Below are 27,866 nucleotides of genomic sequence, written 5' to 3' on the forward strand. Positions count from 1 at the left end.
CTACAGATGCTAAAAGGATGTCAACAAACATCAACTTTGTTTTTTATTTATTTTTATTTTTTTAACGTTTGTTTATTTATTTATTTATTTATTTATTTTTAATTTTTTTTTAACATTTATTTATTTTTGAGACAGAGAGAGACAGAGCATGAATGGTGGAGGGTCAGAGAGAGGGAGACACAGAATCTGAAACAGGCTCCAGGCTCTGAACTGTCAGCACAGAGCCCGACGCGGGGCTCGAACTCACAGACCGCGAGATTATGGCCTGAGCCGAAGTCGGCCGCTTAACCAACTGAGCCACCCAGGCGCCCCTAATGTTTATTTATTTTTAAGAGAGAGAGAGAACAGGGGAGGGGCAGAGAGAGGGAGACACAGAATCCGAAGCAGTCTCCCAGCTCTGAGCACAGAGACGGACGTGGGGCTGGAACCCACAGACTGAGATCATGACCTGAGCCAAAGTTGGACGCTTAACTGGCTGAGCCACCCAGGTACCCCTCAAACCCCTAATAAGAGTTTAGAGAAACTTGTTATTCTGAAAACAAGTCTATTAAAAAGTTATGATTACTTTATAACTAATTTCCTAGTTATTAGTTATAAATACATAAAACGAAGTTCATCCACTTCATTACTTCATTGAATGGTAGACTTTCATTAGTATGATCTAAATGATAGGATGTGACTGCACACAGACAGTAACATTCAGAAGTCAGAATTAAGCACAGTGTAAAATATACCTGAATGAAAACACAGAAGGTACTCCATAAACTCCCCTTTCAAATCCTTCTATAAACTGGACCTTCTTTATTTTCCGTTATTCCTTAACATGCACCCTTCTTTCCAGTAAGCCGGACCTCTTCACTGTCCTTCGTACACATCTCCATGGCCTGTGCTACTCTGTGCCTTTGCCCTGCTGCTGGCCCATCTTCTCCCTCATCTTGATGTTCTCTCTTAAATCTTTCTTATCAAACTCTCACCTCTTCTGTGAAGTTTTGAATTTTCCAACATGAACTTACAGTCATACATCTTCTGAAGTTCCACAATATCTATGTCCAAATTTAGCTTTTAATGATGGGATTTTTCCTCCTCTGCTCATATACGATTTTACATGTACCTTTTTTTCCCCCTAACTAAATCACATTATTTAAAGGTAACACCTCCCTCTTGATGCCTCTCCTAAAGTTTCTGTCAAGATCCTATCCCACAGCTAATTTTTACTCCTTCTGATTGCTATTTTTATCTGACAAGATGCTCAAATGTGCCCAATCCTAAACGAAACATCTGTAACCCCACTTCTTTCTTTCTGAAGGGTTTTACCATACCTTTCTTTCCTTGCCAAACTTTTTAAATTTTTTTTTCAACGTTTATTTATTTTTGGGACAGAGAGAGACAGAGCATGAACGGGGGAGGGGCAGAGAGAGAGGGAGACACAGAATCGGAAACAGGCTCCAGGCTCTGAGCCATCAGCCCAGAGCCTGACGCGGGGCTCGAACTCACGGACCGCGAGATCGTGACCTGGCTGAAGTCGGACGCTTAACCGACTGCGCCACCCAGGCGCCCCAATCCTTGCCAAACTTTTAAAAAAAAATCCTTCTTTCCTCCCCTTCCTCTATTCCAGCTCTATCTCAGAACCTCACGATCTGAGTCTGTCACACTCCTGATTCCTCAGCCATACCTCTCAGCAGCACTGAAACTGCACGCACCCCATCTTTTCTCCTGCACGCTGGGAGGGCATGTCCTTCCCCAAACCCATCATGTTCTGCTGCCCTTCCTGATTCTTCTCCTAGAATCTTCAGTTATCATCCCTCAGCTCTGCTCCAAAAAGTTCTGGCAACTGCATCCCTGCCCTTGCCTTTAACTTCCAAGTCTCCATCTGCCACACACGAACCTGTATTATTAGTGCTGAATTCTCTGTGGGGTCTCAGACCTTATGCTGCCACCTGCTGGACAGTTCCATGGGGCTATCTCAAAAACAAATTCAAGTTTGTCCCCTCCCAACCTACCATTCATTGTCTTCTCTGCGAACTAATTATATTACCTTTTTCCTAGTCCTAGCTGGTAGAGATTTTACATTCAGAATCTCCATTGCTTACCCCCACCCCACTGTTAGTCACTCACCATATACTTGCTGTAAATACTACTTTCCAGGACTTTTTTCCTCTGTGTTCTGCCCTGATTTGCACATCCTTGTTTAGGCTGTGACTGCCTATCACCAGGACTACCGGAAGGGCCCTGACTAATCTTTCACCTTCCTCTCTCCTGGTCTGCAATCCTCCTCATACTTATGCCAGAAAAATCTGTTTGAAACAGGTATCTGAGCAACGCCCTAGACAAAAAGCCTCGAATAATTCTATTCTATAGGTAGAATAAAACCCAAACTCCCCAGCTCTGGGGTTTCTGGAAAGAACTTGAAGAACTTGCATGACACAACCCCAGCCACTCTCCCTCTTACTTACTATCCTCCCTCACTCACTCCAACCGCCTCACTCACTCCAGCCCCCACTCCAGTGGGGGATTTTTATCCCCCACTATGGCTTGAACAAGAGCCTTGCCCTAGATCCTGGAATGGCTTGCCATCATATCTTCACATGGCTGACAACATCTTGCCATTCAGGTCTCATCTCAATGTCACCTCCTTAGAGAAGCATTCTCTGACTGCACAGCCTAATGGCCACCCTCCCTGCCGACACCACCTGGTCAGCCCTTCGCATTTATCCCCCTTGTATTTCCCATAAGCACATCTCAGCATCTGGAAGTATCTCTTCATTTATATGTTTACTTCTTTACTGTCTGTCTCCTCACACTGGAATGTAAGCCCCATGAGCACAGACCTCATCTCTGTTGCAGATCCTGGAAGGGGGCCTGGCACACAGGAAACCTAAAGTCAGACTCTCCACAGCATGCCGCCTACTTTTCACATCCCCAGCCTCATTCTATGTCTGCTCTAGCACTTATCATATTAACTCTTCTACTGAGCAGCTATTGCCAAATGAAATAATCAGAGGGAAAGGAGGATATATCAAAACATGAGAACAAGGAGTAGGTGAGGGAGGGGTATATAGTTACAAAATGCTCATTCAAGTTTTGTAGTATTCAGTGCAGAAAATTTATGCATCTTTGTTAAAATTATCCCTAATCTTTTATGGTTTTTGATCCTGCTATTCACAGTATTATTTAAATTTCATTTTCCACATATTAGTTTCTATAAAAAAAACTATAGACAGCTAGATAGATATAGATATAGATATAGATATATAAAAAGGTTTTTTATATTGACCTTGTATCTGTGGTTTGGTTAAAATGACTAAGTTCTAAATAATTTTTAAAATTCCATAGGTGGTTCTATGTACACAATCATGTTATCTAAAAATTTAAAAAAATATTTCATTCTTACATTCAAAATATGCGCATTTAATATCACTAATATTTTTAAGCACAAGATACAGAAGGTAAAGCATAAAAAAAATCATAGCTGCAAGACCTATGCAGGATATGGGGGACAATCGTATTACAGGGGACATGGATTGAAATAGTGCAGGAAAACCGCTGTCTTAGAGCAATGTATTATGATCTTCATCTTAACTACATGTTAAGTTCCTGGAGACCACTATTGTTTCTTGATTTTTTTGTCTATATCCCACCAAGCCTATTAAAGTGCTTTGCCCGTAGTAGAAACTCAATAAATGTTTCTAAATAGAATTCAAACACACCAGTGTTGGACACGTTGCATGTGATCAAGAAATACTTGTTGACTGTAAGAACCAATGAACACACATAAGTTGGTTGAATGATCAGTGTATGCTCAATCCTGCTGAGAAACTGATAAGAAACTTGAAGAAATAGAGATACTCTGATCATTGTCCATATAGAAAAATTTCATTTTTCAGTTAATGATAAAACAAATGCACGAAGGGAAACATTTCACTGGTTACCTGTGCATTTCTTTATATGAGTGTTCCTTTTTCCATGTGATCCTAACTTGCATCCAAAATTCTCCTCCCAAAATTCTGCGAACCACACATTTCTTCGATTATTGGCAAGAGTTCGGCTTCTAAAGTAGCGATCAAACCCTATTTTAGAGAGAAAAGGTATGATTTTAATATTCTTTCAAAATCAAAACCAAATACTGTCAGCGCTTTTGAATGGCTATTATGTCAGACATTTGAATGAATATGTTGTGATTACTGCATGAAAAAAAAACCTAAAACGTATTAACAAATGGGGAAGAACCAATAGCCCAGAAATTAGTCTTCCCATATGGTAAAAGCCAAGGGTAATCAACAGATAATATCATCACCCTCACTCTTCACCATTGAGTCACCTGGCTGTATAGATGAACATAACAGGAGGGCCTGTTAATGTCATCATCACAACCTCCCCCTCTCCTCTACATCACAGTGACCAGCGACATTCTGCTATATATTCAGAACCAAGTCAGACTTTTCTCATTCTTCTCTCTCTCTCCTAACAGGAGTCAATGTTCCAGGTTGCTATGCTTCTTCCTGACTCTAAGTGTATCTGTCCTAGATGTTCCATTTTTCAGCTAATCCAATAAACTAACCAGCTCTGATGTAGTCTTATGCAGTCATGGGTAATGGGCTAATGTGTTAGTCTGCTCGGGTGACACCTCATAAAAGAGAGATCACCTGGAACTAATGTTTTACTCCAAAAGATAATGGGGAAGGTAGGAATTTCAGTCACTGCTAAGACGATTGGAAATGATATCTTGGAGATAAACTTCCTCTCAGGGAAGCTCCATATCTTTGCTGTTGCATTTACTTATCTATAGGGTCAGCCCAGTCTCACATCTCCATTTTATAGAAAGCAAATACTCTCCCCCATGACAATGCTGTAGCCATCATCTATGCCATGGAAATGCGCAAGCTTAGAGGGCAACATCATGGAAAGGGCTAACATCATAGAAATATCTAAGGCCAACTATAACTCCCTTTTTTAAAGAAGAAATCTAATGGGTATTCTTTTCTAATGAAAAATATATATTGAGTTAAATAGTTACTGTCTTAGCATTTCTACCATCAGAATTACAAATTCTATCCAGAATCATCAACCATGGGTACATTTCATCATATGCTGATATTCTGGTTTTGCCTTGGAGTTTTGATTCAATTGGAATGAAACAAATTTTCTATGGCTTGTCCTTACCATCAATTGATGCCCTTTTGGGCAGAATCGTCACTGCTCCTTCTGCAATCTCCTCCTGCTGATAAACAGGTGCTATTTTGGATCCCCAACTATCTGAGCCAATCCAGAGAAAATGACCACTTTGGTTTAATTTTTTCGCTGCTTCCAATATCCTCCTACAGGAATAAAAAGAAATAAAACATACCATATTTCTCAAGAAACACTACACTTATGAATGTTATAAGACCAGATATATTGAATTATATACACTCAGTAGGTCAGTGTTAAACAATTAGTCAATCACTAACTGCCTGAGTCTTATCATTTCTAAAGGAAACATATTGACACCTGCTAGTTAGCCTTATCCTTAACCTCATTCACATTATTCTGTCTATCATCCTTACTTGTCTCATTTCTTTCAGCCCCCAAGTTTTACTTTATAGACATTTCAGACTTAGGAACTAGAAGGCTGTTGTGTCTCTGTGCAGCAGAAGGCAATCTGTAATTGCATGAGAACGCTGCAATTCCTGTGAAATATCACAAGATTTTACACTGAATATGAAATATGTTAAAAAAAAAAGGATGTGGATTGCACATCTGATCCAACATCAAGAAGAAAATTAATCCGCACCTGATGTCATCTTCATTGGCAAACATAATCACTGCCCGAGCATTAGGTGTTTCTAGCAGGCGTTTGATAATTTTTTCAAATTCTCCAGGTCTTGGTTCACGTGGGATTTTCTGTGATTGAGCAATGCAAACACCACCTATTTTAAAAAGAGAGAGTGACTCAGAAATGGCACTTATTTAATTAACCAATTTAATGAGGTTAGCTATTTTATAAAAACGAATGATTCAATGCAGTATGTTTTTCAAAACTTTCATTCTCACCTATTAAAAGCAATCATGTTTGTTGCATTACAATATATATATCAAATAAATGACATCAATTATTTAATCATACATCAGGGTTATTGCTTTATTTTACAAGCTTAAAGATTATTTTTGTGGATGTCTATAATAAAGCTAAAGTGTACAAAATGTGTAATGACAGTCAAGGAGTGCAAAGAAGAATGGCTGTTTTGATTCATTTGATGTTAAGTTGAAAAACAAGTGCCTGGATTAATAAAAAGTGTGAGTATGTCTTATAGGTGAGACCACCTATTAAGTAAAAGGATCCTTTTGCTATTTTATCTATTTGTAGATCTGCTTTAAAGGTAATTTCATTTTACAGCTCATAGTATTACAGCAAAAGTTTTATGTATCAGCAAAATGATATGTTATGAAACAAGCAGTCTTCAAAACTATTTGAGACACAGGCAAGTTCCAAAGATGCAGACCCTCAGTTGACATTATGTCTCCACCAAGAAAATCAAAATGGCAGCAATCCCATCCCTCTATCACAGAAGGAAGGAAGGAAGGAAGGAAGGAAGGAAGGAAGGAAGGAAGAGGGGAAGGGGACAGGAAGAGAGGGGAGGGAGGGGAGGGGAGAGGAGGGGAGGGAAGGGGAGGGCAGGGAAGGCAAGGAGAGGCGAGGCGAGGAGGAAGGAAGGAAGGAAGGAAGGAAGGAAGGAAGGAAGGAAGGGAGGGAGGAAGAAAGAAAAAAAGAGTTCTTCCTTTGGTCTCTCCTTCTAAGGCAATGAGAAACCAAAGAGAAAAGTTTAGAAATGACCTCTGCCACCTGTCAGGGTTCCTCAATTACAGTAGAGTAGAAAGTGAACATATTCTAATATTAGAAGAAAAATGAATATTAGCAATATGGTTCAGTTGCATTATGGCTTACATAGGCTTTTTTTGAGTCAGATGAGAAAGCACCATTTATAACATTGCTTCAGTAGGTAATGACATTTTTACTTCCAAACAATTGCCAATACATTCAGTCACCCAAACATTATTATGTTCCACTATATGGTTATGTATTGGGCTGGACACTGGGGATACACAATCTAATCCAGGAGTTATACCATCTAGTCTGGGAGATAGTCATTCCAATAAATTATCATAGAATATGAGGTAAATTTTACAATTAAGAGGATATACCTACATAATGGGAACACAGAGGAAGAAGTAATTAAAGTGCTTAAGAGATTTTAAAGAGCAAATATACATCCATCTAGGAACAAAAGTGGGACATTTCTGGTATAGGCAAAAGTATGAAAGAACCTTGTTTGATCATGGCCTATGGTCAAGACTGGCTGGGGCTGAGGTTGGAAAGAATGGCCAGGCCCAGCTTGAGAATGACTTTGTTAGACATGCCAAATAATTTGGACTTTATCTTGAAAACAATGGGAACCCACTGAATATTCAGAAGCAGGAGAATTACATGATGAGTTGTATGCCTTGGGAAGAAACCTCAGGTAGCCAAACAAAGAAGAAATGTCTGGTAGCCAGACAACAGCCATTGTGGACAGACTTACCATGTGTAGCAATAATGTATGCTAACAGTGTTAGAGTACTGAAGGTTATATTTCTTATAAGTTAGAGCATGGTCTAAGTTATCCCTATGATAGCAATGCTCTTACTAAACTCTTCAGGAGTAGGAATTGCCCATAATCCACAGACAGAGCCTGTAGATAGCTAGCCTACTAATATGCCATTAATAGTTGTGATTGATTCATTGTTTCATTAAATATTCATTGCATGCCCCTACTGTACAGGGGCTGTGGATGCAATGGTGAATATAATAGATGCAGTTTATGCCTTCAGAGTGTAGAAACATTGTGGGTAAAACAGGCTTAAATGCAAACAACAACAACAACAAAAGTAAGTATATAATTATAAATTATGGTGAGTTCTATGAGAAAGACCAAGGGCATTTAATTTACATGGAGGAGTGTTCAGGAAAAGTCTCCCTAAAGTGTTGTTGAAGTCAGAAAGAAGACACAATGGGTGAAAACAGCATGTGAAAGGGCAGGAAAGAGCCATCCGAGCTAATGAATGACAGAGAGAGAGAGAAATGTGAGACAAAGATGAGAGGTAGACAGGGGCCACGTCATGCATAGTTTGTGCAGGTCCTGTGGAAGATTATGAATAATTAAAGTGATTAACTACCTCACTTAATGTTTCTCTTTCTTCACCTTTTAAGAAGCCCATAGAAATAGGTCTCATCTGTGAACACTGCCTTTCATGGAGGAAAAATGGATGAGGGTCACTTATGCAGAGGACAAACCGGAGTGGAAAGAACAGGAGGTATTGAGCCCCATTAAGAAGTTACTGGAAGAGGCCACAGAGAATGATGCCTGAGACAATGCTACTGGTGCCAAGGAGGAGTAGACAGAGATGTTAGAATCTGAGTTAGAATCAATGAAGCTTCAAACTATTTTTTCCAGCTTTATTGAGGGAGGATTTACAAATAAAAATTGTATATATTTAGACTGTACTGATTTTATCTAAGCAGTGAGGTTGTGGGAAACCACTAAGCATGACACTAAGGTTTTGGCCTTTGTGACCAGTTTGTGTGATGCCACCATTAAACAAGCAGGCAATACAGGAGGGTGAGAAGGTACATAGAAGAGAAAAGAATGATTCTGATTCAGGACAGGTTGTCTTTGAAGTACCCATGGAACATCAAATTGAAGACGTTGGTTTGGAACTAAAGAGAGATGGAAAATGTAATTACAGTTTTGTCAGGTGCTGATGCAGTAGGTAGTTGAAGTGTCAGGAATGAACAGGTCACTCAGAGGGAATATTTAAATCAACAACAGGTGAAAAGGTGAATGACGGAGCTCTGAAAAACCACTAGCATTGGAGAGGGAACTAGCAAATGTGAATGGAAAGGAGTGACCACATATTTGGAGGAGAAAACTTTTAGGACAAAGTCTAGTGGTAAGTTGAAGACTGCATAATGTTTTTAAAAATAAAAAAACAAATAAACAAAAAACTGTGATGAATGGAAGGATTAGGTAGCTGTAGGAATGTGAAAACAAAACTGTAACACTCTAGGGAACAATAGCTGTTTTAAAACATGACTGCCCTTTTAATTAAATTGCTGTGATTACTTAAGCATCCCATTAAAGACATGTCATACCCTAAGTATCATTTGAGATTACTACTGACTCCATAGCCAGAAGAAATGAAGACTAAAAAAAATTTTATTATGACTATTTCAGATGAGACAAACAGGCAATCCAGACATAGTTTAGTCTGAATTCATTGATTTATTCATTCACTAAGGATCTATTAAACTTTTTGTTCGAAAAAAGCTGAGTTAGGTTGGATTCTTACATAGTCTAAATTCATTTCATATTTTTTATGTCTCTGCCTTGTATTTGTCAGCCTGGTCAATTTGTTTTCCTGGAAAGAGGGACCACACAATTAATTTATTTCAGCTGAACAAATACTTATAAGGAAACTGCTCCACATGGCATTTTGCTGTTTGATGCCTTATGGATATTTTATTAAATTGTGGACTGTATTACTTCCCAAGTGATTGCATTTAGAAGATTGGGATTCTTTTCTTAGCTCTGAAACTCATTCACACTTTCTATCTTCACATCAGTCAAAAAGCCCGACAGTTAATCCATTCATAAGCACTCAAGGTCTACTATGTTTCATGAGCTACAGACATTCAAAGATTGTCTGTCTTCAGCATCTTGTAATATAATTGAACGACAAGATGTACACATAAGAAAAGCCAGATAAGAATATAAAATTATCTAATGATGAAAAACAATTGCATAGGTTATATCAAAAGGCAGTAGTAATTATCGTCACCCCTCAAAACAGGCCTATGATTTCGTAAGAAGTCATTATATACTGTTGAGAGTTTGGTCAAATACCAGTGAAATTTAGTCAAACATTCAGGCTTAGTGAAAGATATGTTTTCCTACAATCAATACCTGTACCTATAATACCTACAATACCTTTCCTACATTATCTAATGTTTTAATATTTAAAGAGACTCTCAGACTTGACTTAGACTCCTGGCATGAGCAGGAGAAAGAGGAGTTGCCCTCCATCAAAGAATATGTCTATTACATCTATTTTTCCATATCTTACCCTGAGAGAATTCTGACTGCATGCAATTCAAGGGACACCAACTTTCCTGTTCTGCAGGTGTGCTCAGTTCTGCATGAAATAATTTCTAAAGCTTAGCACTTTCCTGAAGTGTAGGAAAATAATGCTGCATGGAGGAATTTATAATTGGTTGTTTTCTGGAATTTGCTGTTTGATTTCCTTGCCTGTGTAATTTTTTCTTTTGATTATTTAATAATAATTGGAAGATCATTTGTAGAATTGAATGCTTTACATACACTTTGTAACATACACAACCGTTCTTTCTCAGTCTCATTCACTGATACCTCACTAGTCCTAATGGCAGCACTCTAAGGTTGGTATTATCACCGTATTTTTGACGAGGACAATGAGAAACAGGGGTGTAAACAGCCAGTAAGAGGCTGGAGCGCAGGTTCAGATCCTGGTCTGTCTGACTCCAAGTCTAGACTTTTCCCATCATCTTGCTTATCCAGAATTAACTATACATGTTGCTTAATGGTTTAGTAGATACAAATGATTGATGAATAAAATAAAGCAAATTTAAAGACTCATTAAGAAACCCAGAAACCCAGCAGGTTGCCCCTTATAAGTCAATTTATAGCTACATAAATGCAGTACTTCTATTGAGTATTAAGAACTTAAGATACTGGGGTGCCTGAGTGGCTCAGTCGGTTAAGCATCCGACTTGGGCTCAGGTCATGATCTCGTGGTTTGTGAGCTCGAGCCCCACATCAGGCTCTGTGCTGACAGCTCAGAGCCTGGAGCCTGCTTCAGATTCTGTGTCTCCCTCTCTCTCTGCCCCTCCCCTGGTCACACTCTGTCTCTCTCTTTCAATAATAAATGTTAAAAAAATTAAAAAAAAATAGGACTTAAGATACTTAGAATCTATACAGATTTCTTAGAACTGACTTAATCTTCTTTAGTATATAACCAGTCCACCCTCAAAACCTTCCAATTATCCCTGCAAATGCCTGTCTTCAGAAAGACTTTGCTGATGTCCTTTGTATTCCATTTCTCCTTTGCATTGCAGTAATTGTATTCTTTTATTTTGTTATTTTTTCTCATCTTAGAATATAAACTCCATGCGTACTGAACCTTGTCTTTCACATTTACCACCATATCCTTATCACCTATCACTATGTTTGGTACATAGAGACTTCAACAAATATTTGTTCAATGAATAGATGGAAGATTTGTAATAGGCACTGATGGTATAGAGAAAGACAATGAGATAGTTCTGCCTGCAAACATCTCTCAGCCAAGTCAGGAAACAAAAGGATGCATGTAAATATATGCTTAAAAATAAGTGACATAAAAGAAGTTAAAAACGTGGACCATGATAATTCAGAGCAAGTTGCCACTGAAATGGGTCTGTTTCCCAAAACCATTTTTATGAGGGTTCCAAGAATTAGAATACCATGTTAACTTTAGTGTATTCATCTGTAGGGTGGCACAATAATTTGCTCTCCTTGATTCAAGGGCAAGTTTGTAAATAATTCCATTTCATAAGTTTTATCTCTTTATTTCATGGGTGAGTAGCTTGATGTCTCAGGTTTGAGAGATGAAAGGTACATTCATGAGTTGATTCACCAGTGCAGGAAGATATTGGAGTGAGGAAGAAAACAGACTTAGCATCAGAAGGCCTAAGAGTGGATTCTGTGTGACCTGAGACAAAGCTCTCATCTCTCAGTTCCCTCATTTCTGTAATAAGGTTCATAAAAACCATCTCCCAGAGATATCAAGAGAACCAAATTTAAAAACGCAATCTAACAAGGGTCTATACAGATGTGGTACATTATTAGTGTTGTTAATAATCCTCATCATCATGACCAGATAAGCACCATCACTGAACCTGACAGTGGAGACAGTTGATATTCAGACTTAAAATATGGGATTGTCAACCAATCACATTCTTGAATCCTTTCCACTCTTTGTATAATATTATCAGATATCCTAAATTCTGAGAAATGATACTTGTCCATTTGTCTATGCCAATAGATAAGATGGCTACATTTCACCTTTCACCTATTATTGGTCAACACAATGTGACTGGGGCAATTTCAACGTGAGAGAATGGGAAAAGTTACTCACATTTTCCTTTTCAAACCCCCAGTTCCCACCCTATTGATCCAAGTCTCTTTTCAAAGAGAGTCTATAAGTATTTTGAAGACCTGGGTTGAAAATTAGAGTTTAACTCTTTAAAAGAATAACACAGTAGTAAAAACTATGTAACTATTAGTGGTAGCAACTATTAAGAAGCAAAGGTTGCTATGGAAACAACCACATTTTCACTTAACATTTGCCTATAGATTGTTGAGAGGCTGGAATCTAAAGTGTCTGAGACAGTGTTTTCACAGGTTGGGTTCCCCAGGAAGCAGACCCTTAGAAGGAGCTTGAAATGCATATTTGCTCTTGGCCTCCACTCTATGGAGGGCCCAACAAGGAAGCAGCACTGAGCAGAGAAGTCCAGGTGGCGATGGCCCAGTGACAAGCTCCCAACATCACAGGGAGTTCCGAGGCTAGAATGGCTCCCAGGGTTGTTTTAAATTAGAGCAGGAAGGCCAAGGCATTATACTTTCACATGAATCAGTTGTTGAATGTGGGCCCTGTCCTGAAGTGGTGGAGGTAGGGGTAGGGTTAGAAAATTGGGCAGGGCAGCTCTCTACAGCCAGGCAATCTTCAAGGGCCAGTATAGCCCTCCCAATGGCAAGGTCAGCAGGCCTTTGCTAAGTGGGGATTTGAAGGGGCATTCACCATTTATACAAATTAAAATTTACAGAGAAACGAAGATATTGCATCTCTAAAATGATAGTATATGTCAAATAATTAATAAATGTTATTGTTTAATTTCAAAACTCCTCTTCAAAGAGACTGTATTGCACAAAGAAATGTACTGCACAAAGGCAATCTATATAAATAGCACAAAACTGGAATTATAGGCCAACTTAGACAACAGAACTAGGATCATAAAACTCCCTGGTATTTCAATAGAGAAGTTTTGTGAAAGCGATCTGAAAGGATAAAGTATCACATTTTCAGTTGTTGCTTATTTTTAAGAACAAAATCTCTATTAATAATGTGGAAGGAGAAAAATAAAACAAGAAACAATGTCACAGCACTAACTTCCAACTGTGATGAAAATCGAGGAGGATTAAATTATTAGGAATGAAATTACTTACAAAGCTGTGTACAGAATATAAAATGTGATTTCTTTTAAACAACATGATTATTACCAGTATTGGTTGGTTCACAATTTCTGTCAAGTTAAGTTCTAAGCAAATTAGGTCAAGTCTCTGGTTGTCTAACCTGTTAGATCTGCATGACAGACTTCAGTTTGGCGCATAAACAAATCAACAAAATTACCATTTTTTTAACTGTCAGAGAGAATGACTAGACTCTCGGTAAAAATTGACTGGTCAAAATTTTTGATTGAGCATAAAAAATTGCCTGTAATTGACCATTTTGGGTCAAATAAAAATGTGACATAGTAAACTATTACATAATTATTTCTTATGAATGTGCCTCCAGATAATGGCAAAGAACAAAACCAAATAACCAATTTTTGTTTTTTCCTTAAAGACAATAAAAACACATAAACTCTCCAAAGTGTCCAGATCCCAGTTTCAATTCCTGAGAGGGGAGGAGTCTCCATTCTCTGGAATCCATTCTCTGGAAGCCAACTGGTTATCTGACAGTTCAACCCAATTCTGATGCTATCTACCCAGAGACAGCATCAGATCCCACAGGTGTAGATCCAGTCCTCTAAGACTGCTCTCCCACCTCGCTTTAGGCACCAGTCACAATCTGGATTGTTACTTCTACTTCAGACCAACTGGCTATAAATCAGAGGTCCCTGAGACCCCTCCTTGGGTTCAGTTAATTTGCTTGAGCAATTTACAGAACTCAGAGAATCATTGCACTTACTAGATCACCAGTTTTATAAGACTACAGCCAGATGAAGGAGATGCATAGGGCAAGATATGGAAAAAGAGTACGAACATGTGTTTGACCCTCCAGAAACACTCACAGCCTAAAGAGAAGAACGAGTTGCCATTGAAAGGAGTACATGATGCTCAGGGATAGATGCCATGCAGTTTCTGGATCCAGCTGATAAAGATATCAAGGCAACTGATAGCATGAGTCACTTGAACAATCGATACTTCTTCAAATACTGGTTCACTTCTTCTTTGGGGTAGGGATGGAGCGCAATGCAAGTGGCGATATTCTCTGGCTGCTCCAGCCACAGCATGTGGTCAATGTTGCTCTGTTGCAGGGTCTCAGCCAGCTCCTTCAGGGTGCTTTCATCTGCAGCTTTTCACACAGGCCCCCGTCCGGCCAAAGTAAAGCTCCCGGGGCCATCGCTCAAGTCTCGGCAACCTTCCCAAACCTTACTTAGAAGACCTCTCTGACCGTGCCACTCTCCCCCAATCTGCAGGTGTTCACCAACCCAGAAGCTCTCCAAATCCTGCCCTTTTGGGTTTTTCTGGAGGCTTCATTACATAGGCCTGATTGGTTAAGTCATTGGCCATTGGTGATTGAATTCTATCTCCAGCCCCTCTCTCTTTCCTGGAGGTGGAGGAATGTGACTAAAAGTTCCAACCCACTAATCACACTGTCAGTTCTCCCAGAAACTAGCCCCAGTCCTCAGGTGACCTAAGGGCTTTCCCAGAGTTACCTCATTAACATAATGAAAGACACCTCTATTACTTTCATCACTTAGAAGATTCCATGATTCTTAGGAGTTCTGTCCCCAAAATAGGAGAAAAACCAAATACATATTTATTATAAATCATACTATCACAAGTCTCCACCCTAATTACCCTTGGTATCATTTCTTTCCATCTTTCTGGAGATATAAGTAAAATAGCAACTTGGTCTAATGTAATTGGTCCTTTAGTGATAGTTGACTAAAATTTGTTCTGAGGTTCAAATAAGTGTAATCACACTTTTTGTAACAATATTTTCACCTCCATATGTGGTGCACAACTGGGACTTCGCAGAAAAGTGCACAGTATGATCTGAGTGTGTACGTTTGTCAGCTTAAAGTGCACTTTGGGAAAGAGAAGATTTATCTCACACATCACAGTAAAGAAAAAGTGTTATTTTTAACAACATGGATTAAAACAGCAAAACTGTACTTAAATCTGTGCTCATTCTATCTTTTTCTCCTTCTCTTTCTCTCTGTAAAACATTTTATCCCTTTTCCTATATCAAATGCCATGTAGACTCTTAAAGGGACTCTGAGAAGCAATGAAATAAGGGAATGAAACTTCTGGTACAAAAAAGGCATGAGCCAAATACTACTTCCTATGTGTCCCATCGAGGTTAGCAACAGGGACAAGCCACTCTGAAAAAGACTGGCACAGATAGCCATCTCCTGCCCACCTCCTGCCTGTCTATGGTATCTCAGAGACACTGATGCTCAGGAGGACTGGGCTGAGAGAGTCTAACACGGTCAGTGACCATACATACTTGGCTTTCTAACTCAGCCACGACTCAACACAGATCCCAATATTTGCTCAAAGGAACACAGTGGTACAGTGGTTATGAATCTCTTCTCTGGGGCTAGATTTCCTGGCTCTAAATCCTGGCATATATCTTACTGACTAGTGATTCTGGGTAAGTTATGTAACATTTCTGTGCCTCTGTCCCTCACCTGAACATCGTGGGGATGCTACTATCTTCCAAATGCATTACTATGAGTAAATAAGGAATTGAATAAGCACTCAACAGATTAATTTTTGTCACAGAAAACACATCAGTTTTATATTTTTTAAATCAAAATTGACAAACCCCAAACAGAAATGGTAACTCATTTTCATCAAGCAATATTTACCTATAACATTATTCCAAAACACCTCAAACTTCACTCCCCAAATGTACACAGAATAATAACTCTTACCTGAGATTCTAGTTGATGGGCTGTGAACTGTAGAAAGTCTTACAGTCAGAAAGGAAACTCATGCCCATCACAAGCTAGACCTAAACTTCTTATGTGTTCTTTTCCTACTCCTAAAAGCTGTAAATATCTAAGGCAATATAGGTACAGTATGTGGGAAACATTCAGAGAAAGAAAGAAAGAAAGAAAGAAAGAAAGAAAGAAAGAAAGAAAGAAAGAAAGAAAGAACGAACGAACCAGGAAGTAGAGGCAGTTAGAAGAGAAATGACATGGGGAGTGAGGGGGAAGGGAAGAAGAGAGAGAACAGGAGAAGAACCCAGGGAGACCAGAGAGCACACCCTCCAGGCTGGAAGGATCTCTGGAGCTAGGCAAAAAAAGGATTTTTTTGTAGGGTCAAAAAAGCAAATGTAGGGTTAGAAACAGTTGAAGGAGGACTCGACTAGTTTTAAATAAGTTTTACTAATGAGTTGTACACATTTGTATTTCTTTGGATTATTTTCTTAGTACTATTTTTGGAGTGTTTGGGCATTTTTATTTTATCTGTTTGTTTTTGCTTTTTAAAGTAGATGACAAGATATTGGGGCCAACAATATGACAAGAAGGTTTCAAAAGATAAAACTACCTCCCTGTAAATGCTCAAAGGTACAATACGAACAGACTCTATGAGAGAAGAGAATTTCATATTTTCCAGGCCATTTCCTGGAAAAACATTTAGGCCAAAATTACTGGAATCAAAGCAAGCACTGTTTAAATTTCTCACCCATTCTGGACTAGGAAAAAAAATAGTATTGGACTGTGAATTAAGCCCATTACAGTTAAATTAGAAACTAGTCATTCAGTTATAGATTAGGAATTCATTACAGAATTACAGCTATTAAATTTAATTACTGAGGGGGGAGGAGGAACATCAGTGGTATCCACTCTACTTCAATTATTCAACAAATATTTATTGAACACTTGTTACTTGTCAGATGCTTTTTACACATAGAGTACACAGTAGTAAACAAGACAGAGAAGGCCCCTGACTTCACAGAGCTTACATTTCATTATATCTCTAGGGTCCAGTAAAGCCTGAAATGTGTGGGCACTCATTGGATGCGTGATTGAATAAGTGAGTGAACAAGAAGCTCCTATTTCATAAGGTAGTGGAGTGATCTAATAAAGAGATAATCATATTTATTAAAAATACCATCATTTGCAAAACATCTCTGCATCTATATGTGTATATAGCGTAAAGTCATTTCCAAATAGCTTCTGCCAATAGTACACTCTCAAAAGTATCTCAAGAGCAGCTATCAGAACTTGCAAACCATGAGCATTCTTCTATCAAGTACCCAAGTAATATCCTATTCTACTTATTAGCATACTTGAATTGTATTATGTATTGGCTTTTTTTTTAAGTTTATTTATTTATTTTGAGAGACAGAGACAGCACGAGTAGAGGAGGGGCAGAGAGAGAATCCCAAGCAGGGTCCACGCTGCTAGTGCACGAGTTTCGAACTCATGAAAGCACGAAATCATGATCTGAGCCAAAACCAAGAGTCAGACACTTAACTGACTGAGCCACCCAGGCATCCCTGGTATTGGCTTTTAATCAGTGGTCTTTACTCAAAGCAGCATTTTCAACAAATATTCAAAGGGGGATAACATTCTCTATTTAAGGAAGAAGGAACTGAAAGCTCTATTGTCATTATTTTAGCTAAATAACTCCTTAGAGCAAGAGTTTTACCACAACCAATGTACAGTAGTGACTAAACTAAGAAATGGCCTTCTGAGAACAAAAATAAGCACCAAAAGCATTTAGAAACCCACTCTTTAAGCAAATGCAAGAACTTGTATTGTTTCTCTAGGTAATAGAAGATTATTTTCCAGAGCAGGATTTGATCTATGTGTTTGAGTTATAAAAAGGTTAAAAATATAGTTATATATTTAACTTCTTGGATTCAAATAGGACTACAAAGAGAGGAGAAGGAATATGCATGTTCTTGATAGCAAGCCATTTACATTTTAATTTTTTAAAGGACTCTCTTTTAAAAAGTTTAACAGCATCACTGAAGTATAGTTGATACACAGTATACAGAAGAACTGTATATGTTTAATGCACACAATTTGATAAGTCTAGACGTAAGTATATAACTGTGATACTATCACCAAAATCAGGATAATAATACTTATCCATTATCTTCAAATGTTTCCTTTTGTTCCCCCACACACACACCTTTTTTTGTAGTTAGAACACTTAAGTAACATGAGATCTACTGTCTCAACAAAGTTTTAAGTGCACAATACTGTGTTGTTAACTATAGGCACGATATTGTGTAGCAGGTCTCTAGAATGTATTCATCTTTTATAACTGAAACTTTATACCCATTGAACAATTCCCTATTTCTTCTTCTACCCAGCCCCTGGAAATCACCATTCCACTCTCTGCTTCTACAAGTTTGACTATTTTAGACACTTCGTTTAAGCAGAATCATATAGGATTTGTCCTTCGGAGACTAGCTTATTTCATTGAACATGGTATTCTCCAGGTTAGTCCCTGTTGTCGCAAACAGTAGAATTTCCTTCTGTTTTAAGACTGAATAATATTCCACTGCATGTATATTACACATTTTGATGATTCACTTATCTGTCAATAGGCATTCAGGTTGTTTCCGCTATTGTGAATAATGCTGCAATGAACATGGGACAGACATCTCTCTGAGATCCTAATTTCAACTCTTGGATAAATACCCAGAAATGACACTCCTCAATTATATGGTAGTTCTAGTTTTAATATTTTTGAGGAAGCTACACACAGTTTTAAATAATGGCTGTACCACTTTACATTCCCACTAACAATGTACAAGTTCCCAATTTCTCCAAATCCTTGCCAACATTTGCTATACTTTGTTGTTTGGTTTTTTTTGTTTTGTTTTGTGATAATTGCCATGCTAACAGGTGTGAATTAATATTTCATTGTAGTAGTGATTTGCATTTTTCTGATAATCAGTGATGTTGAGCATCTTTTCTGTATACACAGTAGCCATTTGTATGTTTTCTTGGGAGGAATATCTATTCAAGTTATTTGACTTTAAATTGGGTTATTTGGGTTTTTTTGCTATTGAGTTGTAAAAGCTTAAAGCACTTTTGTTAAATTTTGGACTAGATTTTCCTAAAATAGAGGACAATTAGTAACTTGCGATCCAAGATTCCCCCATACACAAATGAAATCAATTACTACTTTTTCCTTAATGAAAAATACATTTTATTTATTTTTTAAGTTTATTTATTTTGAGAGAGAGAGTACACACGCACGTGTACACAAGTGGGAGAGAGGCAGAGAGAGGGAGAGACAGAATCCCAAGCAGGCTCCATGCTGTCAGCACAGAGCTCTATGTGGGGCTCAAACTCAGGAACCATGAGATCATAACCTGAACCAAAATCAAGAGTCAGATGCTTAACTGACTGAGTCACCCAGGTGCCCCAAAAAATCCGTTTTAGTATAGAAAATAATAATAATGACTCACTGAACACTAGTTCACCATGTTTTAATATTTCATTTCACCCTCATAATATCCCAGTGCTATTGAATAAGGTAAACATTAGAAACTTCTTTTTATATTGAAGGAACTGTCCCTAAGATCACACAGCTAGGAAGCTCGAGTGAAGACCTCATAAACCTAATTCTAATAGCTAAGTATACTTACTGTACTTTGCAATTGTCTCTCAATAATTGTCTTCTTGGTCATTAAATCTCAATATATATAACTAAACACAGCATCAATAGGTAAGGTAGTATAATCAAAATGAAAATTCCAATGTTTGATACTATCAGGACTGAGTAATTTAGAATTTGGTCTGGTTTAGGTCAGGCAGAAATTTCATTCATTAACACCCTCTCAAAAAAGTATCCTTCATGCATCTATTCCCCACAAACCCAGCCATGTCTGCTGTCATTCACAGAGAATTAACTGAGCCCTTACTACGTACTGAGTGATCTGTTGGAATCTGGAGTTACAAAAATGAATAAGACACGGTCCCTGGTCTTAACATACTTACAGTAAATAACACAATATAAAAACAAAAATTACAATTTGATTTGAGAAATACAGGGTGTGTATATATATATTTTTATATAATTATATAAATATATATAATATATATAATATATAAATATTATATATATAATATAATATATTTATTAAATATAAATATATAATCTATAATATATATAAACATATATATTATATATAATTATATATATAAATTATATAAAAATATATATATAAATACAGGGTAACCTCGGGACACAGGACCAAGAGAATGGAATCTAGTAACTCTGAATAAGATTCACTGGCTCCTTCAAGTGACCATGGGAATAGACGGTCAGAGAAGTGTAAAGAGTAGTTGTATAGCACATCGATACACACCGGGATCAGCAAGTCAGAAAACATTTCAGAAGTGAGCTTATGATTGATTTAGCTCCCCAGAAACCAGTAAAATCTATTTCTAATGAACACTACCTATCAGCAGAAAAGTTTGGTATTTCCCATGAAAATGTGATTGTCGTTAATAATTTAAATATGATGTGATAAACACCCCATATTTATGTACAAAAGGGGATTTAATTTCACTTTTCCACAATAAGAAACAGACAACTCATCTTGGGGTGGAAAGAATACAGCAAAAAATAAATAAATAACAATTAAAATGGCCCCTTGAAGGGGAAATAGCAAAGCCTCAATCCTAAGAACAAAGGATTTCAGCTGGGTTCAATAAATTTTAATCAAAACTAATCAAATTGCTAAATACATGGCATTATTTATTTCAATGTCAAAACATGTCAGAACTTGTAAGAATAGTTTTCTAAACATTTTATTCTTATTATTGCAAACTATGAAAATGTACAAGCCAGGGCAAAGTTATATCGTTTAGGGATTCACTAACGGTCTTTCACTGAAACTAAAAAACTTCTATATCCTCAGTCTTATAAAGAAAATTTGGCAGGGGTGTTATAACATTTTGCATTAAATTATATCATTTATCTATGGGGGTTCTTAGAAAAGAACATTAAGCCTTCAATAGTCCCAACATCTTCCAAGCACAAAAATGAAAACCAATCAGAACCATAAATGACAAAAGGATAACAATTTGTTCCCTCATAAATTTCTGTGATATAATTTCTACAATTTCTGTTCAGGCAATGACTCCCAGCTAAAACTCATGCTCTTTACAAATGCATTATTTTTCAACCATATATAGCATGTGAAATCTATAAAATGAAAAGCAGTTTGACTTGTGAACAGAAAGTCCTGATATATGAACAGTATGACAGAAGACCTGATTCTATCATAATAACAAGTTCACTCATGACGTGATACAGTTTTCCCATCCCTATTTTGGACCGTGCCTACATTCCCTCTGTAGTTGACCCTGGGCAGTCACTTAGCCCCTCTGGATATCAGTTTCCTCATTCGTAAAAAGAAAGGTGCTCAACAGGATGATCTCAAGATTCCTTTGAATTTTGGTATTTTGTGTTTCTATGAATATACCACATACACTGCCTCTCCTGAGTACTGTGAATTATGTAAGTTCCAATACAGGAATAGAACATCATGTAAAATACAATAAATCACTTTGTTAAAAGCCTACAAGAGAAAGACTAGAGGATACACAAAACTTGTTCAAATAAAAACTATGAAGCCTAGCGTTATGAGTCAGGGCATGACTGGGTAACTTAACATGGATGGAACTGGAGAGTGTTACGCTAAGTGAAATAAGTCACACAGAGAAAGACAGATACCATATGTTTTCACTCTTATGTGGATCCAGAGAAACTTAACAGAAGACCATGGGGGAGGGGAAGCAGAAAAAAAAGAAAGTTGGAGAGGGAGGGAACCAAACCATAAGAAACTCCTAAAAACTGAGAACAAACTGAGGGTTGATGGGGGTGGGAGGGAGGAGAGGGTGGGTAATGGGTATTGAGGAGGGCACCTGTTGGGATGAGCACCAGGTGTCGCATGGAAACCAATTTGACAATGAATTTCATATTAAAAAAAAAGAGAGAGAGATGCTAAGCCAAAAAAACAAAACAAAACAAAACAAAACAAAACAAAACAAAACACTGAGTATTTTACAAAAGTATTAGAGCCTTAGTCAGGTGCTTGGGGTCTGTAGGCCATTCATGGAAGCACTACAATTCCTTGTCAGTTCAATAAGAATGAAATCAGAGTGGGGGTTAGGCCTAGTCATGAAGAAGATGGAGACATCTTTCTGCTGATTTGTCCATTCACCTATCACTATTTAGTGATAGCTAACTCTTCTCTCATGTTTTCATTCTCCTCTCGTATTTCTTTACCATACTCCACTTTCCTTTCCTTTCTCTCCTTTTCTCTTCTCTTACTCCACCCTCTCCCCTTTCAAAAACCAGAAAATTGTGCCAGGTCAGTGGATACATGCCCTTCCACTGTTGCTAACCCGACTCACTAAAGGACAGCAGTAGCAGCACAGAACTGTTGTGTGGCCTGGCATCTGGTTAAGTATGAACACAGAACATGTTCGTTTGAGCTCCACTTCCTCCAACTCCAAATATCCAACTAAGTTTTTGAGTATAAAATGAGGAAAACAAATGTCATCAGTGTTATGAAAGTAAAAAGTAGATGATGGCCAAGTCCTAATTGACTTACCAAAGCAGAAAAAATGAAACAAAAGCCCACAATGCATGGGGATGGGGCCGATGCCAACAGAAACAAAGCTGTCACTCTACCCAAGATGAGAAAGGCCCTGAAAATAGAGGGTCCAGAGACTCCAGAGGTGGGGTTGAAAATCAAATCAGGGGGCGCCTGGGTGGCGCAGTCGGTTAAGCGTCCGACTTCAGCCAGGTCACGATCTCGCGGTCCATGAGTTCAAGCCCCGCGTCAGGCTCTGGGCTGATGGCTCAGAGCCTGGAGCCTGTTTCCGATTCTGTGTCTCCCTCTCTCTCTGCCCCTCCCCCGTTCATGCTCTGTCTCTCTCTGTCCCAAAAAAATAAATAAACGTTGGAAAAAAAATTTTTTTTAAAAAATCAGGTGAAATAGTTGCAAGACCCTTTTTTTTAAATTCCAGTCCCTCTGCACAGAAGATAAGAGTGTCACTTTCTATAGAGGATGAACTCAGGGACACCAGACACAGCTGAGGACTGAGCAAGTTGCTATAAAGTGAAAGCCTGCAGGCTGAATGGGGAGCCCCTGGGCCTCTATCCCTGCTGGGCACTCAGACTTCAGAAGCTTAATGTTCATCTCCAGGCAGAAAATTGGAGGAATCTTCTCTGGTGAAACTGGCCAAAAGGTAACAACACACTGACACTCATTTGGATGTCTTCTCACCAAATAACCATGTCTAACAGCTTACTTTACAGTAAGGCCACCAGTCAGCAAACCTTGCCACACTTCCTAAGCTTCCAAACAGCAAGGCAGCACCACATTCTTAACATCTCACCAAACAGAACAGAAGAACTCGGAGAACACAGAAACAAAACACAAGCAGAAGATGACTTCAAGAATATTAATGTCGTCAGGGGTGCCTGGGTGGCTCAGTTGGTTAAGCGACCGACTTTGGCTCAGGTCATGATCTCACGGTTGGTGAGTTCAAGCCCTGTGTTGGGCTCTGTGCTGACAGCTCAGAGCTTGGAGCCTACTTCAGATTCTATGTCTCCCCCTCTCTCTACCTGTCGCCTGCTCACGCTCTGTGTCTCTCTGTCTCTCAATAATAAATAAAAACGTTAAAAACATTAAAAAAAAGAACATTAATGTTGTCAGAAGGAGATCCTAGCAATTAAAAGGATAAGTGAGATAGAAATATTTTAATAAATGAGATGTAAGAGAAAGTTGAGGAAATATTTAGAAAGTAAAACAAATGAAAAAAATAATCATGACATAAGAGAATTCATTTAGAAGATTCAACATTCAAATGTTGAAGTCTCAAAAAGGAAATAAAGGGAAGCCATTACCAAAAAAATAAAAGAATGTTTCTGAGAATTAAAGAACAGGAGTTTTTTAATTAAAAACACCAACTACCTAACCAAAAGAAAAAAGAAGAAAGATAAAGGGAGAAAACCTACGTAAAGGAACATTAGCACAAATTTTAAAGCACTTATGAGTAAAAACACAGTGCAGAAAAAGGATTAAGGCTCAGAATGGCTTCTGGATTCCCTGTGGCAGTACTACTCGTCAGAAGAAAACAAAGCAACACTGTCAGAATCATGAGGAAGATGAGTTTTATTCAAGATGAACACAGAACAACCCAAGCTATATTTTGGTAAAACAAACCTTATTTTGGACATGGAGAAACCTCAAAAAAAATTTACTTCCTGTGTACCCTTTCAAGGAAGCTTCTGGAGGATGTACACTAGCCAAACAAGGAAGAAACAAGAAAGAAGATGATTCCAAATCCAGGTAACAGGTACTCGAACACAGGAAAGTTAAAAGGATTTCTCAAAGTTATGAAGAAGTTGTTCAGATCAACTGGTCTATAGATCATCCAGTCCAGATTAGAGCAGAAAGATGGAAGACTCCAGAAGTATCTCCAAGAAAAAAGAAATAATTGATGGACTGTTAGATGTGTTTGACTGTACAGAAAGAATATGTACAGCTCTGCTAGAGTTTGAGGGTGGATTCATAATAAATATATAAAAAACCAAGTTTATGGCAAAGCAAAGAATTATTAATTCCAGGAAAAACAACATACGTGGAAAAAGAGACATGTTATTTTAGTACCCTATCTAGATCAATTGTGACATCATGTGTACAGTCATGATGGCATAAACACTGAATATTAATTGGACCAAAATTATGACACAATCCTACTGGAAGAATTAGAGAAATGTATGTATGTCTACATGCACATTCACATGCAATCTATGTGTTGGGGCTGGGCGTTAAGTCAGCATCTTCCATAGTAGGGAGACAATAAAATGAAAACTAAAAAATGAAGATAGTAGCATATGGAAATATGGAGACAAATACAAGAGAAACAACCAAAGGAGTTGAAAACAAATCTTCTACAAGATCAAGATTCAAAAGTGGGAGGGGAGTAGCTGTTGATTTTTGTTAAGCCTAGCTGCACTACATATGATATCATTTAGATAAAATACATGCTTGGGGCTCTGCTTTTTAAGGTCATCAAGTAGGAAGAAAAAACGGTTGAAGATGGCAAGATGATTTCAATCATACCTGTTAAAGGAAGCATCTTCTGTAACTGGGTTTCTCTTCAAAATGTTTCTGCATCTTTATACGTATGCCTGCATCATCTTACTTACTTGGAGTTTGGTTTGTCTGTTTTGTTTGCTTTTGGTGAAATAACAGATGCTTGTTTCCTCTTCTTAGGACCAAAACTTACACAATAATGCACATTGACAAAAATAATAGCTAATGAGAATATGACAAGCCACGCTGCCAGGGTTTAAAGCATCAGCCTCCACCTCAGTCAGAGCTAACGTGTCCGTAAGTTCTGTTTCCTACCCAAATTCCAAAGATTCTTCTCAGATACAGCACTAGCTGTTTTTAATGACATAAAGGACCTGTCATTTAAACAAAACCACAACTGGGGTGCCTGGGTGGCTCAGTCAGTTAAGGGTCTGACTCTTGGTTTCAGCTCAGGTCATGATCTCATAGTTTGTTGAGTTTGAGCCGCGCATCAGGTTCTGTGCTTGGGATTCTGTCTCCCTCTTTCTCTGCCCCTCCCCCACTCATGATCTCTCTTTCTCCCCCCCCCCAAAAATAAATAAGACATTTTTTTAAAAAAAATAAACAAAACCACAACTAACACTTTATCTGGATCCTATTAGCAATTTAATATGTTTGTTGTTATGATAAAGAAAATGAATTCTCTCAAATAAGGACATAATTATCACTCAGGTAATCTTATTTGACTATTTCAAGGACTACAAAGGAATTAAACTCTATGGGCAAAGTGGCTACAGTGTAGAGGGGAACACAGGAAGACCCAGAGGTTGTTATTTGTAGCTGTGGGCATTGGTGGGGGTTCCACTAGTATTCCAGCTATCAGGTACATGGGTTTATAATAACTTTGGTGGCTGTTCAATAGTATTTCATAAGAGAGGAGGGTAGGAATAAAAATCATACCAGTGGCTGTCCTCCAAACTCCTCTAATAGGGTTTGAAGCCCTCAAAAAGTTGCTTTCGGGAAGAGATGAGAAGGTATGAAGGAGCTTCCTGGCAAAATTTTAGCTAATCTATCCAGAATTGAAATTTTATGAATCCTATGTGGGAAATAAGTCACAGATTTCAATAATCTGTGACTCAAATACATGTATGTGTGTCTTTAAAATATATGTTAGGCATTGAAGCACTGGGAATTAATTTGTATCTCAGTTCTTCAGAAAAGATTTGCAGTGATTTCTTTTCCAACAGAAATGGGTTGCCTACCTTTAGACTACATGGTGCATGAAGAGGCCCCTCGCTCTAGCACTCACACTGGAAGAAGGCAGATCAAACATCAGCAATGGGGAGAAACGTCTGGTGTTGAGTACTGTGCACCAGGAATGGGGCATGGGAAACCAGACCCTGATTTTCAGAGAATTTGAGACCTAAGGGGTGAAATAAATAAAAAGAACTGGATTCATCATTCTTTCATTTTAATATCAAATAATAAATATTCATTTTAAATCTCATGGATTTTGTACCAACTGACTTGGGCATAAAATTGGGAACATCATGTAACTCAAAAATGTGAAATTCTTTCCCTGCATTATGTCACTGTACAATGGGGATTATTCTATGGAATCCTTACAGGTCTCCTGGGTGTCCCAGATACAGTAATTTAGTGTAATCAGGTTGTTACACTGTTTTCTAGTAACAGGCTTTTCTCACTCTACCAAGGAATATCCATAACCCTCACATACTAATTCCTTCCCTCCCTCCCTCTCTTCCTTCCTTCCCTCTTTTCTTCCTTCCTTCCCTCCCTCTCTCCCTCCCTCCTTCCTTTTTGTCCCATTGAATTGAATCTGTGTATCTTTTTTTTTTTTTTAAGAAAAAAAATCACTTATCTTCTTAGACACTGATAGTGTTAGTAGAACCAGGTTCTTATCAGGCTCTAATTGGACACAGCATTGTGCAAAGGAAATTAATGAACACGGGAGCCTCTCAAAGCTTACAATTTATGTGAGAAGTTTAATGAGGAAAAAGAGGTCAATGCCTTTCATGAGGACCAAATCCATATCCAAATAAATACTACTTCACAGTGCTCCAGGAAAATAAGTCTCCAGCAAATGTCTTTGGACTCAGGCAAGATCACAATTTATGTGAGAAATGGGAAAAAGTGGGCAAAGAAGAGAGAAGGAAAGAAAAGAGGCATGGAAGCATCTGAAGGAAAAGGAGATTGTTCTTAATACCTGCAGGTGGTATGCGACATAGGACAACAGCAAGACCTCAAATACAGGAATATTTTTCTTTCTGTTTTACATTTATTAACAAGCATGAAAAATATCCAAAAATAACACTTGGTTTGTCATTTTTGGAACTCATCGCACACATTTTGTCTATTTTTCTGCAGAACAGTTAGCATTCCATTTAATTTTGCATGGGTGCTAGAGCACAACATGGGCATAAAACTGTGAAAAACTAAATAGCTCAAAAAGTGTAGGTGGGCTTCTGTGAAGTTTGTGCTGAATGAATTTTTAGAAAGCAGAATGCGGTACTAGAATTGCTGCACATGTGTTCTATTATTAAATACCCAACTCTTCTAAATTGGGAAGGATAATAACAAGCAATCTTGTGGAAAAGCTGAAGACCTAAACAGTACAATTCTGAAACCAAAATAAAACTGTTTTGTTATTTTTCTTTACTGTTCTAGTA

At 38.0% G+C, this 27,866-nt stretch overlaps 1 protein-coding gene across 1 annotated transcript in view; it reads right to left on the reverse strand.

Annotated features, from left to right (window-relative positions):
- Positions 1-27,866, reverse strand: part of GRM8 (glutamate metabotropic receptor 8) — a 763,655-nt gene that overhangs the window by 402,272 nt on the left and 333,517 nt on the right. Inside the window, exons 3-5 of the mRNA XM_047850946.1 lie at positions 5,771-5,906; positions 5,161-5,315; positions 3,930-4,067 (exon numbers count right to left, since the gene is read on the reverse strand). Of these exons, the coding sequence (XP_047706902.1) occupies positions 3,930-4,067; positions 5,161-5,315; positions 5,771-5,906 (429 nt within the window). The remainder of the gene's footprint in view (positions 1-3,929; positions 4,068-5,160; positions 5,316-5,770; positions 5,907-27,866) is intronic.

This window comes from Prionailurus viverrinus, chromosome A2 (genome assembly GCF_022837055.1).
Source record: "Prionailurus viverrinus isolate Anna chromosome A2, UM_Priviv_1.0, whole genome shotgun sequence".
Taxonomy (NCBI): domain Eukaryota; kingdom Metazoa; phylum Chordata; class Mammalia; order Carnivora; family Felidae; genus Prionailurus; species Prionailurus viverrinus.